The 15,807-nt window shown below is 34.7% G+C and overlaps 1 protein-coding gene across 1 annotated transcript in view; it reads right to left on the minus strand.

Annotated features, from left to right (window-relative positions):
• Positions 1 to 15,807, minus strand: part of LOC132547778 (uncharacterized) — a 47,949-nt gene that overhangs the window by 9,878 nt on the left and 22,264 nt on the right. The window contains exons 2-4 of the mRNA XM_060211577.1: positions 13,153 to 13,281; positions 5,808 to 5,860; positions 239 to 364 (exon numbers count right to left, since the gene is read on the minus strand). Coding sequence (XP_060067560.1) covers positions 239 to 364; positions 5,808 to 5,860; positions 13,153 to 13,281 — 308 coding nt within the window. The remainder of the gene's footprint in view (positions 1 to 238; positions 365 to 5,807; positions 5,861 to 13,152; positions 13,282 to 15,807) is intronic.

The raw sequence follows: 15,807 nt of genomic DNA on the forward strand, positions 1-15,807 counted from the left end.
CATCATCGAGTGAGCCCACAGACACATACTTATCTGACATTGTCCTTACCATTGACATGAGCCCATCATCGAGTGAGCCCACAGACACATACTTATCTGACATTGTCCTTACCATTGACATGAGCCCATCATCGAGTGAGCCCACAGACACATACTTATCTGACATTGTCCTTACCATTGACATGAGCCCATCATCGAGTGAGCCCACAGACACATACTTATCTGACATTGTCCTTACCATTGACATGAGCCCATCATCGAGTGAGCCCACAGACCCATTTCTCTTTAGACCTGATGCATTCCCTGATGGCAAAGATACCCAGTATTTCTTAGATGTGTCCTTCCCTCCATTGGTCTGTGGCAACTGGAAAAGATATAGACAAAACATTATTGTAGGAAATTTTTCTTCCAGTGTAAATTATATCTATGACTCTATGAGCATGTGAGTTAATGAGCATGTGACATACTAGGGACATATAATCATATATCTTGGATAGGATGAGCCTTGAGCATTGAGTCTGTGACCACGTAAGTCTCTCACTCAACAATTTATGAAATAATGAACCTGTGATTCAATGAACCTGCTGTGACTTAATGAGCCACCTTAACAGTGACAAAGACATCCTATTTTCATGCTATGAACAGGAGAAAAACTGTTATATAAAATGAAACTTGCTATAAACAGAAAGATAATGTCACCGTAAAAGAAAACATATTTAGTAAAGAGAAAATGTATGTACACATAAATGAATTATTTTTACAAATACCGTTCTATCCTTGTCTTAAAAATCTCCACTCTCTATTCATATTTATTTTTCTGAATTTATGCATATGGGTAGATATGCCTCTAATAAAGATTATGAAAAATCATCTGAATTACATCAATAAATGAGATAATAAAACTTTTAGAACAACATTCCCTAACCAGAAATTCAACACTAAGCAACATGATATAAAAGGGTATCTGATATATTTAGTTGTTATTGTGAAACATTTCTGAACAACAAACAAGAATAAATTACATGAAATTCAAGTTAAAAAAATTTCAAAACTCTACCCATAAACTGTCATATATCATTGTTATGTTACGACATTCTATACGAGCTCTACGTGTTGTGTTGTGGTGTTTAGGTATGCCCAAGTTCTACCTTTACTAGCGAAGGAATGTATCAAGGAGTCCTGTTGAACAGGTTTGATTTCAATCAGACCAGAATGAAACACTTCACAAACAAGGGTACAGTTTTCTATATAAATACATACAACCAGATTTGTTAGTGCTGGAGGAGCTACAACACAGAATGCTACGTATAACAAAAATAAACTCCCTTTTGATCTTACTCATGAAGCAGTATTATGACAGATTTATACCAGGATCATGCAGTTTTCAGACTTTTCTCATGACGTAAACCTGCAATAAATAAACCTCACCACAAAAAAGCATGGTCATTCACCTCATTTACATCTATAAATATATGGTCTTTCTATTGTGTTTGTCATTCAGATTGTCAGATCTGACTCCTTCCTTAAAATCAAAGATCATAAAATTCTGTTACAGAAATAGTAGAGTAGTTAAACAAACGTAACAGTTTTCAGTCTGTCACATATACAAAGCATTATTTTGTCTGTCACAGAAATTGTCTCGCAAGTAAACTAGCCAAATACACAAATGATTTTTAGTGTGTACATCAGTAAAAAAAATGGTCTGATATATAGGGAAGAAAATATGAAGTGTATTGTAAATGATTGAAAATGCAGATTCACAGAAAATTATGAAAACAATATTATCTTATGACCTCTTGTGAAATGCATAACTCAGGAGCCATACAACGTGATAATGTTTAACTCAGGAGCAACATACAACTTGATAATGTTTAACTCAGGAGCCATACAACTTGATAATGTTTAACTCAGGAGCCATACAAAACTTGATAATGTTTAACTCAGGAGCCATACAAAACTTGATAATGTTTAACTCAGGAGCCATACAAAACTTGATAATGTTTAACTCAGGAGCCATACAAAACTTGATAATGTTTAACTCAGGAGCCATATACAACTTGACAATGTTTAACTCAGGAGCCATACAACTTGATAATGTTTAACAGGAGCCATACAACTTGATAATGTTTAACAGGAGCCATACAAAACTTGATAATGTTTAACTCAGGAGCCATACAACTTGATAATGTTTAACTCAAGAGCAACATACAACTTGATAATGTTTATCTCAGGAGCCATATACAACTTGATAATGTTTAACTCAGCAGCTATATACAACCTCATAATGTTTAACTCAGGAGCAACATACAACATAATGTTTATTCAGGAGATAATGTTCATAATGTTTAACTCAGGAGCTATATACAACCTCATAATGTTTAACTCAGGAGCTATATACAACCTCATGATGTTTAACTCAGCAGCTATATACAACCTCATAATGTTTAACTCAGGAGCAACATACAACCTCATAATGTTTAACTCAGGAGCAACATACAACCTCATAATGTTTATCTCAGGAGCCATAACAACCTCATAATGTTAAACCTCATAATGTTTAACTCAGGAGCTATATACAACCTCATAATGTTTAACTCAGGAGCTATATACAACCTCATGATGTTTAATGTATATACAACCTCATAATGTTTAACTCAGGAGCAACATACAACCTCATAATGTTTAACTCAGGAGCAACATACAACCTCATAATGTTTATCTCAGGAGCCATACAACGTGATAATGTTTAACTCAGGAGCCATACAACCTCATAATGTTAAACCTCATAATGTTTAACTCAGGAGCAACATACAACCTCATAATGTTAAACCTCATAATGTTTAACTCAGGAGCTATATACAACGTGATAATGTTTAACTCGGGAGCCATACAACCTCATAATGTTAAACCTCATAATGTTTAACTCAGGAGTAACATACAACCTCATAATGTTTAACTCGGGAGCAACATACAACCTCATAATGTTTAACTCAGGAGCAAGAAAACTTGATAATGTTTAACTCGGGAGCTATATACAACTTTATAATGTTTTACTTGGGAGCAACATACAACCTCATAATGTTTAACTCAGGAGCAACATACAACTTGATAATGTTTATCTCAGGAGCCATATACAACTTGATAATGTTTATCTCAGGAGCCATACAACGTGATAATGTTTCACTCAGGAGCCATACAACCTCATAATGTTAAACCTCATAATGTTTAACTCAGGAGCAACATACAACCTCATAATGTTAAACCTCATAATGTTTAACTCAGGAGCTATATACAACGTGATAATGTTTAACTCGGGAGCCATACAACATAATGTTAAACCTCATAATGTTTAACTCAGGAGTAACATACAACCTCATAATGTTTAACTCGGGAGCAACATACAACCTCATAATGTTTAACTCAGGAGCAAGAAAACTTGATAATGTTTAACTCGGGAGCTATATACAACTTTATAATGTTTTACTTGGGAGCAACATACAACCTCATAATGTTTAACTCAGGAGCAACATACAACTTGATAATGTTTATCTCAGGAGCCATATACAACTTGATAATGTTTAACTCAGGAGCTATATACAACTTCATAATGTTTTACTCGGGAGCAACATACAACCTCATAATGTTTATCTCAGGAGCCATACAACTTCATAATGTTTAACTCAGGAGCTATATATAACTTCATAATGTTTAACTCAGGAGCTATATACAACCTCATGATGTTTAACTCAGGAGCTATATACAACCTCATGATGTTTAACTCAGCAGCCATATACAACTTAAAGGTAATAATACTATCCTTAAAAACAGTAAGTATGACATATACTGCCAGCACAGGACCTTGAAAATGTATGACCTTTGATTTAAAGTTAGCCTGAGAATGTCCTGCAAAGAAGATCTGTATGAAGTTTCATTTAAATCTATTGACTAGCCAACATACTGCAGGCAAGGTAAATAAATATTCATGGATTAATAAATTGATGGACAAAATCTCTAAAGGTGTTTATAAAAACAGGTTTACAGGCATCATATGAACTCAAGTAAAAATCAAAGCCACAAGATCTCTACAGAACTCTACAATGATTCTCCTTCATGATATCAGAAAAAAAAAAATTGCTCAAATATTTTTGATGTTAAGATAACAATAGATTTAAGCTTCTCAAAGAATTAATACTGTAGACCATGGTATTTATACTATCATGTTTTGTGTGGAGTATCTGTATCTACTCTGTAGGTGTGGGTTACATGTTAGGACTATAAACATGCTGGTTTGTGACAGGACTGGCCACACAAATGGAAGCTAACGCTATAAATAAAACCCAAAGTTAGACAACACCATCTCAACAGTGTTCCTGATGACATTTGTTGGCCTATGACATCTCATTACAGTCTACATACTCAGATAATATGTCAGGAAACACACCTGTTTTAATATTTTCAATTTCAAATGCTACTCAATTACGTTTGTAGTTAGCACCGACTGTATGGTGTTGTTCACAATAAATAAGCTATATAAAAATACATTTGCATTTTCATGATCATACAGTGTATTGAATGGCAAGCCTCCTTGGTGTGCATACAATAATTGTCATTCTCATGACAAAGAGTGTTTTAAAGTCTGTGATATTAAAATGTTTGTTTGGACACCTCGACTGAAAAAGACATAAAAAAGAAACACAGTATAAATCTTAAAATAATGAGATGAGGTCGTTTAAACTTTTATATGAATAAGATTACACTGGTCCTTTCATTAACATAATAACTTACATAGTGTAGTAAAACATCAGCAGGCCCCTTTTTACAGTTTTGCATTTTGACATTTGTAGGGAGAGACAGATAGAAATGTCCTACAACACAGTTTCACACTATAAATCTCAGACAATACACTAAACTCTGTCACTTGGTACTGCATATTTTCTGTCACAGCCTCATAATGTTGCATGCTTTCTTTCACTGTTACATGGCACTGAATGCTTTTTGTCAATGTCACATGGTGTTGGATGCTTTCTGTCAATGTCACATGGCACTGAATGCTTTTTGTCAATGTCACATGGTGTTGCAACCCTTCTTTATCACGTCTTGTCACTGACACATAATGTTACTTGCTTTCTATCACTGTCAAATGGTGTTGCTTGCTTTCTGACAAAGTCAGTGACACATAATGTTACTTGCTTTCTATCACTGTCAAATGGTGTTGCATGCTTTCTGACAGACACATAATATTATATACTTTTTGTTAAATGCCTTGTCACTGACACATAATGTTGCATGCTTTTTGACAAAGTCACATGGTGTTGCATGCTTTCTAAAAAGTCACATGGTGTAACATGCTTTTTGTCAATGTCACATGGTGTTTCATGCTTTCTAACAAAGTCACATGGTGTAGCATGCTTTCTAACAAAGTCACATGGTGTAGCATGCTTTCTAACAAAGTCACATGGTGTTAAAAGTTTTCTGACAAAGTCACATGGTGTAGCATACTTTTTGTCAATGTCACATGGTGTTGCATGCTTTCTGTCAAAGTCACATGGTGTTGCATGCTTTCTGTCAAAGTCATATGATGTAGCATGCTTTCTGTCAAAGTCACATGATGTAGCATGCTTTCTGTCAAAGTCACATGATGTAGCATGCTTTCTGTCAAAGTCACATGGTGTTGCATGCTTTCTAACAAAGTCACATGGTGTTGCATGCTTTCTGACAAAAGTCACATGGTGTTGCATGCTTTCTAACAAAGTCACATCGTGTTGCATGCTTTTTGTAGCTGTATTGTAATAATTACTGGTACATACCTTTTGTTTGGGAGGCGAACCTTTGTACTCTTTACACTGGACATAACTCACTCCTAAAAAACAGTAAAAACAATGATTTCATATAAATTTGCAAAGAATTTTCCATTTAACATAACTGTTTACTACTGAGTTGATATAATTTAACTTTTTGACAACACAGAAAAATGACTTCAACATGGAATATAAGTGATGGAAAGATAAATACATATGGTATTACAATGAAGACCATATATATCAATGATATGAATAAACCCCAAGCATCCAAGTTCCATAGTCAAATACCATTATCTACCACTGAGCAAAATCTACACATACCATTATCTACCACAGAGCAAAATCTAATCATACCATTACCTACCACAGAGCAAAATCTAAACATACCATTACATACCACAGAGTAAAATCTAAACATACCATTAAATAATCATGGTAGAGGTTGGTTTCTAGTAACACTATTATAATGGTGGTGATTGATCCTAGTTCCTATGACAGGAGTTAGATCAAGAATACAAAATCATAACCAAGACGCACTATTTGATCCAAGATTATAATGATGGGGACTGATCCTAGTACCCATATTGAAATAGTTCATCATACAAAAGACATAGTGTACCACTTTGTAGAGATATGACTGTAACATAAAACATAGCAAGGATATCACACACCAGGTGATCAGTTTGTGGACATGGTAGAACTGGACTTATTACAAGGCGATCAAATAATAGACAGTGGACTTTAGGAGGCCAAATACCACAAGGAAGCTAACGAAGATCAACTATTTAAAAATACAGATTTCCAAACGTAACATGAAATCTCGATGATATAGTTTTATTAATGCTTTTTGCTTGACATATGAAATAAGAAATTTTGAGTCGTACAGCTGTGAGCTACAGGTGAGACGCTATATATCCACAGGTAGATTTATTATGTACCTACATGTGGTAGGTAAGTAGGTCCTAGTAGTGCTAATTATGGCCATATGAACATGTGTTTACCTTGTATTAACACTTGGGTGTGGTCATTGATGACAGATGCATGTCACATGTCAAAAAGCACAACCTGTATATCTTATCTGTGACACTGACATAACAGCCCCTCTTTGCTAGGTCTATTACATGTTCCACTGTAATTCTTTTCCTTTGTAATGCATATAGTACTGATATACAATTTTACAAATGGAGATAAGTACAGCCGTTGATGTGATCAATTCAGGGTTTTTTTAATATGCCAAAATTCACTCAATTTTCAAGTGCACTAGGTTTATGTAAGAAAATTCACATCAAAGTAACATTGTACAGGTGTTTACACCATGTAATTCTACTTAAATGATTGATTTAACAGGTGATTGAGGATTCCACTTTGTCACTTATTTTAGCCTTTAGGGGCAAAATGTAGGCAAGTGTTTAAAGAAGGAATCAGAAATGCTGATACATGGTATATGTTATAGCGCTGTGGCAATGGTGTTACTGCTACTCTACTTTTACTCTACTGTGTATTACAATGTTTCCATACTCTACACACAGTCTCATCTGATTCTACTGTGTATTACAATGTTACCACATTCTACACACAGTCTCGTCTAATTCTAATGTGTATTACAATGTTACCACACTCTACTTCCAGTCTCGTCTAATTCTACTGTGTATTACAATGTTACCACACTCTACTTCCAGTCTCGTCTAATTCTACTGTGTATTACAATGTTACCACACTCTACTTCCAGTCTCGTCTAATTCTACTGTGTATTACAATGTTATCACACTCTACTTACAGTCTCGTCTAATTCTACTGTGTATTACAATGTTACCACACTCTACTTCCAGTCTCGTCTAATTTTACTGTGTATTACAATGTTACCACACTCTACTTCCAGTCTCGTCTAATTCTACTGTGTATTACAATGTTACCATACTCTACACACAGTCTCGTCTAATTCTACTATGTATTACAATGTATTACACACATGTTACCACACTCTACTTACACACAGTCTCGTCTAATTCTACTATGTATTACAATGTTACCATACTCTACACACAGTCTCGTCTAATTCTACTATGTATTACAATGTTACCATACTCTACACACAGTCTCGTCTAATTCTACTATGTATTACAATGTTACCATACTCTACACACAGTCTCATCTAATTCTACTGCTTGCTTATCTCCACCTCAGCTAATATTTACCTACATATGTTACTGTTGGTGTCCTTCTCGATGGTATTATAAATTTTAGTGACTGCATTGGAATCAAAGGTAAGACATGGATAGGAACAATGGTAATGTGAGAATGCTGATATGTCAGAATGAATGTTAAACTCCATTTACATAACCAACATATACATTGCTATGTAGATGTTTGGGTCTCTTAGCTCAATACTCTTCCTTTCATTATACAATCACCATACACAAATAATTGTAAATACATTCATGAATTTGAACCAGGTCATCCAAATCCTTGACAGTGACCCATCACTACTAGTCCTGTGAGGTCCTGATTCTCTGCCTCGTGAGAGACCCATACCTGTGGTGTTATCTGGATATTTCAAGTTACATTTATATGTAAATGAATAGTTTCTTAAGTAAGTGTTACATCTTTTCCTATGCATCAAAACCGACTGGTTACAGTGAGAAATGGTAGGATTACATAAACATGCTGAGGTGTTACGAAATAAATAATTTTTTACCTTGTGGGGCAAAAAGGCCACTGATATCGGATATTTCTGTATGATAAACATGTATTCGAGTCTGCCTTAAAGACATGCATGCACCTATTAAAAGCAACTGGCTGTCTAATTACCACCTGTGTATAATGGTCTAAAATCTTTTATCAAGATGCCTATCTAACCACCTCTCTAACAAGAGATCCCAGAGGGATCTTGGCACCCACCATTGTTTGATCTTTATTTGCTCTTTGAAAGTTGGATCTTTTCCCTCATTTCTTTTCTCCTCTCTGTTTTTGCTCTTAATGATCAAAGATACATTAATTGATTACCAACCTAACATGTCTGCCATTTTATTGAGATAAGATAAATTTATAGCATCAAGAAGAAATAATGTTAGCCTTGATATCATAAGATTGGCACAAGTCTGTGACATCTTTTATCAAACCATAATCAGATTATTAGAAATCAATTTGGGTTAAAGGATACATGTTAGTATATTGTAGAAATCAATTTGTTTTAGAGGATATATTCTGCCATCCTGTCAGTTGTACGTGTGTCCCCTATATGAACCCTCTATTACCTGACAGTCACCATCATTACTTGTCTTTCTCTACATCACAATTGTTGATAGTAAAAACATTCACATTTCACTCTGTAATGAAATATGCTGTGTTGATGTTTATTGTGGTCAGTCCTAGGCTTCAATGACCACAGATAATATCAAATTTTGGCCAATGTCCAGATCAAAACTGGACATAATAACCACATAGTGTTGGTAGGGGCCTCCAAGAGCCAATAGCCAGTGCCGTGTCCTGTATCACCTGCATCCAGTGATCAGGGATAAGCATGTTTTTGATATCTATAATGCTCACTTTCCAAAGGTGTGCACATGTCCAGTGTCAGCTGACCGTGGTAAATCATTGAGCTTTTGACAAAGACTGGTGTCAGTTTCATCCATTCTATTGATTTTCAATTGTAATCCTATTTCCTTGTGGTTTTCTACTGTGGTTTCCTATCAATCATTTCACCTATTTGTTCTGTTTTTTTGTATGACTTCTGTTTGCACAGGAGTACCCCTAATACCTGGTAAGCTTGCCCACCTATATCAGCATGCAACATGCCTCTTTTAATAGCTACATGCTATTAAATATCTCACTTAATGTCTTTGTGTTGAAAACATTTGCTTATGATATAGACATGGAAGATGTTTTTCCCTAGAAACATTGATAAGAATGTAGTACAGAAACTCCACAGCCAATTAGTGTACAGACCACGATTTCTTTACTCTATCAAATAGTTCTTTATGGCACTTGTAATTCTATTATCCATTTCATTGTTTATTTTGCAGCCATATTTCCTAAGGATCACTGCGAGAATTGATACTTGGATAATTAGCCTAGCCAACTGAAACATGTCAACAAATAAAATTAAAGTTAGGAAATCTCTGGTGGTGATGCTCCATTAACTTTGATAATTTGTTTAGAGTCAACAGAAGTTAATGTGGGCATCATCAAACCTCAAGAGAGCTACGTGTAGTCAGATCATAAGGTCTTTATGAAAATACTATAAAGGTCACTATTAAAGACAACAAGGTAGTATTTCTTGATCAGGTAAATACTTCAGGTTTGTGTGAGGTTCCAACTCAAATACTCAGGCCTGACTTTGAATGTAGCTACACTGCACCCTTGACAGAATCATATTAATGAGTGATTAATTATGTGTCAAATGTGTGACTACAATGAGGCTGAGGGATAGGTACTGTAGAAACATGACTGATTGAGATGAGTTTTTTTTTATAAATCACCTTGTTGTACCAGTGTGTCTTTAACTGTCCCCATACTTTTTACTCATGATCTGTCAGGAATTTTACAAAGTGCTAACTAAATGTCTAATTGCATCTGGTTAAGAATTGGTTATAAAAGACATAGAATGTTCACCAAGTGGTTCAAAAGTCAGGCATTCCAGGTAAAAACTAGATAAAATAAATCCCTCAACTGGAAAAAAGATGGAGGAGATATAAATACAATTACAGACAGATACCCAAAAAACAAAAATAACTATATATAAATAAAGTAGGTCAATCATCACAAGATATCAATAAAGTAGGTCAATCATCACAACTAGATATCAATAAAGTAGGTCAGTCATCACAACTAGATACTGATATTCTGGACTTTTGTGGATGTGTACAATTGCCTTTGCATCCTGGGATCGTTGTCATTGGGTTATAGGTCAAATTCTAGAACAACCACCATGCTTATTATGATATGAATGGCTTCATGCAATTGAAAAGAAATAATATGGGACTATAAGAATTTGGTCAGCATGCGAGGGCCTTTGCTTATATTTAAAAGTACAAATACAGATGGTGAGATTGTTTTGTAAACTACGTAACTTCAGGCCCTATATCTACACAATCTGTGATGGCACCCAAGTCAAACAAAATTAATATTTGCTATTTTACGTTTTTTGAGCTACATAAAAAAATTGTCTGTGTATTATTCATGTGCAAGCTTTATTAAATGTTTTACTGACAATCTTGATAAATTGTCCTCCATTGTCTATTATATCAACAAACTTTGATCAACATAACGATTATATTTTGTAAGAACTGCCTGACGTTATCTGTTACTGGTATATCAAACGTCAACAATAGTGATCACCATATCGTAAGAAAGGATGGGACTTATATTCTGGTGCAGCTTATATGTGGATCTAATCGAAAAAGTCTATAAAAATTGGCTCTGCGACTTACATATCGGTGCAGCGTATAACCCAGAAAATACCGTAGAATGAGAAAAAAGGAAAACATGTCTTACTAAACTGGAGAATAAGCAGTCATAATAATTTGACAAAGTGGGGAAAAACATATCATTGATTTAATTATATTCAGAAAAATGAGAAAACACTTCCTGTGAGGTAAGTGGAGAGGAGGAAATACCTGGTGATCATGAGAGGACGGGAAGCATCTTATCACAAATCACCTGTATGCACATTATGTAGAACTTGCATGGACAGGTTTTCATAAAACAGAAGTGCTGACACTGATATCTAATACCTCTCCCCTTATCATTCCATCAGTAAACTAGCCCTCCACTGTGGAATTTAGTATGTTACTCTATATTCTTCTCCATAGCTCGGGAATATGGATCATTCCATAACAATACTGGGGGAGGTAGGTCACCAGATCAATTCAGCTTGATATGGATCAGGTGTACAGAAGTTTACATTATGTAGGTTTTAAATTAAATGTTTGTCTGGAATTTCAAGTATACACTAGATGTTTCAACACCTGATATTTTAATTAGAACATCATAAATCATGCATGTCATGAATATGCTAATAACTGACTGAAAAATCTGCAGGACCTATGCTCCAAAGCCCTTAATTCAGTATGGTAAGAAAAATGAAATTACAGTAAGATTTGACTGAAATTAAGGAACAATAAAGAAAACTGATAACAGGTGTATTTAACTAAACATTATTTTATAGGGTAATGTGTTAGTGATATAGCAGACAAGTCAGTATGAAAGAAAGTACACCACTAAAGAGTATTTTCATGCTTCCCTGAAATTTTGTGGGGAGCATAGGGTTGCTGCTTTGTTTGTCGGTAAATCTTTCAATCTGTCTGTTCATTTCCAGAACATAATTTTGTCCATAGTTAAGCAAATATTATAAAACTTGTCTATACATTGGTCATCCTAAGGCAGTGTGCAGTGTACCAAATTCAGGGACCACGACAACCCTCCCCCACCTCCAATTATAGAGTTATAGCCCTTTGTTAATTTTATCTTGTCAATAGCATAACTTTGTTTTCATTTAAACTAGTTATATAATACCTTATTGGAATGGTAATCACTTGAACAATACATCAAAAGAACACTAACCTTACATGAATATTAACCTTACCTAAACAGTATGAATAATTAAAGAGAAGAACTGCCTTGTAGTCCAGGGAGTGTGGTACCTAAATATTCAACAAAATAACCTGACCCAATTCATTACAAGATTGTAACACATCAGAGGTCATTTGCACACTTTAACCTTTCTTGAACAGTAACCTTACTTTTTGAACAGTAACCAACCTTACTTCTTGAACAGTAACCTTAGTTCTTGAACAGTAACCAACCTTACTTCTTGAACAGCAACCTTACTTCTTGAACAGCAACCTTACTTGAATAGTAACAATACTTTGACATTAACCCTGTTTACTTGAATACTTTACTTTGACAATAACCCTGTTTACTTGAATACTTTACTTTGACAATAACCCTGTTTACTTGAATACTTTACTTTGACAATAACCCTGTTTACTTGAATACTTTACTTTGACAATAACCCTGTTTACTTGAATACTTTACTTTGACAATAACCCTGTTTACTTGAATACTTTACTTTGACAATAACCCTGTTTACTTGAATACTTTACTTTGACATTAACCCTGTTTCCTTGAATACAAACTTTACTTGAAAAGTAACTTAACTCACTTGAACAGTAACCTTATCAAATGGTCACTTACATTCAGTACACAACTTTAACAACTAAAACAGTGTCTTATTTGTGCAGAGTTCATCTAAAGATTAAAACTGAAATCTGTACATGCTATTTATGAAAAATCTGAGTCTTAACCAAGACACAGAAGAGGTATAAGATATAACGCTGAGTCTAAGACTTACCTTCTTCTGCTAAACTGACATCTATGTCACTAAATGCTGGATTAGACACACCCCCTTCTGGGGAGGGGACATCCCTAACTTCCTGTAGATGGTTCTTCTTTGACGGCGTATTAGTGGGGCTAGACAGACCTGTAAAATCAATAATATAATGTTTATCAAACTAATCTATATATCTTTGTGTATTCATTAAAATAGAACTTTTTAGATATTACTACTTTTCATGGATGGAATGAAATTGTAAAAGACAGATACCTCCAAAAATTTAAGAAATAGACAAAGTACAGATGATAAGAAAGACTTTTGCAGCTTGACTTTAATGCTTGGTGAGTTAGGATGCCTGTAGTTACACTCGGTAAAATTACAGATGATAAGACTGATGTTTCCAGCTTGATTTTAAAGTACATGAATAAGAATGCTTGTGGTAACTAACACAGAAAGACGTGTATATTTGGAAAGCCACAATTGGCCGGGTTGTGGGATGAGTGCAATGTTATATGGTATTTATAAGACAGTTAAGGGTGTTTCATTTGTTGAGTATGTAGAATATTTGTTACAAGTTTTATAATTCTTTGAAACCAAACTGAAAGGTTTACAGACTTAAACATCTTCAGCTTAAGGAAGTCATTATTACAGAATATAACTGAACATGCTTTTATAAAATGTATTGGCTTTTGTTCTTCCTAAATTTACATTTCCTCAAAGGTGCATGTTGATTGTTCCACTACATATACAGAAAATAAACTGCAAAACAAACAAAGAGAGGTGTCACATTTCAGATATATCACAACAGAACAGAGCATGTTGTCACATTTCAGATATATCACAACAGAACAGAGTGTGTTGTCACATTTCAGATATATCACAACAGAACAGAGTGTGTTGTCACATTTCAGATATATCACAACAGAACAGAGTGTGTTGTCACATTTCAGATATATCACAACAGAACAGAGTGTGTTGTCACATTTCAGATATATCACAACAGAACAGAGTGTGTTGTCACATTTCAGATATATCACAACAGAACAGAGCATGTTGTCACATTTCAGATATATCACAACAGAACAGAGCATGTTGTCACATTTCAGATATATCACAACAGAACAGAGTGTGTTGTCACATTTCAGATATATCACAACAGAACAGAGTGTGTTGTCACATTTCAGATATATCACAACAGAACAGTGTGTTGTCACATTTCAGATATATCACAACAGAACAGTGTGTTGTCACATTTCAGATATATCACAACAGAACAGAGTGTGTTGTCACATTTCAGATATATCACAACAGAACAGAGTGTGTTGTCACATTTCAGATATATCACAACAGAACAGAGTGTGTTGTCACATTTCAGATATATCACAACAGAACAGAGTGTGTTGTCACATTTCAGATATATCACAACAGAACAGAGTGTGTTGTCACATTTCAGATATATCACAACAGAACAGAGTGTGTTGTCACATTTCAGATATATCACAACAGAACAGATATATCACAACAGAGTGTGTTGTCACATTTCAGATATATCACAACAGAACAGAGCAGTGTGTTGTCACATTTCAGATATATCACAACAGAACAGAGCGTGTTGTCACATTTCAGATATATCACAACAGAACAGAGTGTGTTGTCACATTTCAGATATATCACAACAGAACAGAGCGTGTTGTCACATTTCAGATATATCACAACAGAACAGTGTGTTGTCACATTTCAGATATACATCACAACAGAACAGAGTGTGTTGTCAACAGAACAGTGTGTTGTCACATTTCAGATACATCACAACAGAACAGAGTGTGTTGTCACATTTCAGATATATCACAACAGAACAGAGTGTGTTGTCACATTTCAGATATATCACAACAGAACAGAGTGTGTTGTCACATTTCAGATACATCACAACAGAACAGAGTGTGTTGTCACATTTCAGATATAACGCAACAGAACAGTGTGTTGTCACATTTCAGATATATCACAACAGAACAGAGTGTGTTGACACATTTCAGATATATCACAACAGAACAGAGCGTGTTGTCACATTTCAGATATATCACAACAGAACAGAGTGTGTTGTCACATTTCAGATATATCACAACAGAACAGAGTGTGTTGTCACATTTCAGATACATCACAACAGAACAGAGTGTGTTGTCACATTTCAGATATAACGCAACAGAACAGTGTGTTGTCACATTTCAGATATATCACAACAGAACAGAGCGTGTTGTCACATTTCAGATATATCACAACAGAACAGAGTGTGTTGTCACATTTCAGATATATCACAACAGAACAGAGTGTGTTGTCACATTTCAGATATATCACAACAGAACAGAGTGTGTTGTCACATTTCAGATATATCACAACAGAACAGAGTGTGTTGTCACATTTTAGTTTGTATAATTATGTGAAATCATTACATGTTTTAAAATCATAACACAACAAAATACTTGTTGTTATATGGTAGGATATAAAGTTATTGTCACACAACATAGGTTGTCATCTGACAGATTTTACAGGTGTTGTCACATCATGTTTTCAAGTCATGTAGTCACATTATGTTGTGATATTAAAGACAGTTACCTATTCTGCCCCGTCACAGTTTCAGACTTTAAAATGATTGTCAAATGAAAGCTGATGTCCAAT

This window comes from Ylistrum balloti, unplaced genomic scaffold (assembly GCF_031769215.1).
Source record: "Ylistrum balloti isolate Yb309-2 unplaced genomic scaffold, AGI_CSIRO_Ybal_v1 Utg369978, whole genome shotgun sequence".
Classification (NCBI taxonomy): Eukaryota; Metazoa; Mollusca; class Bivalvia; order Pectinida; family Pectinidae; genus Ylistrum; species Ylistrum balloti.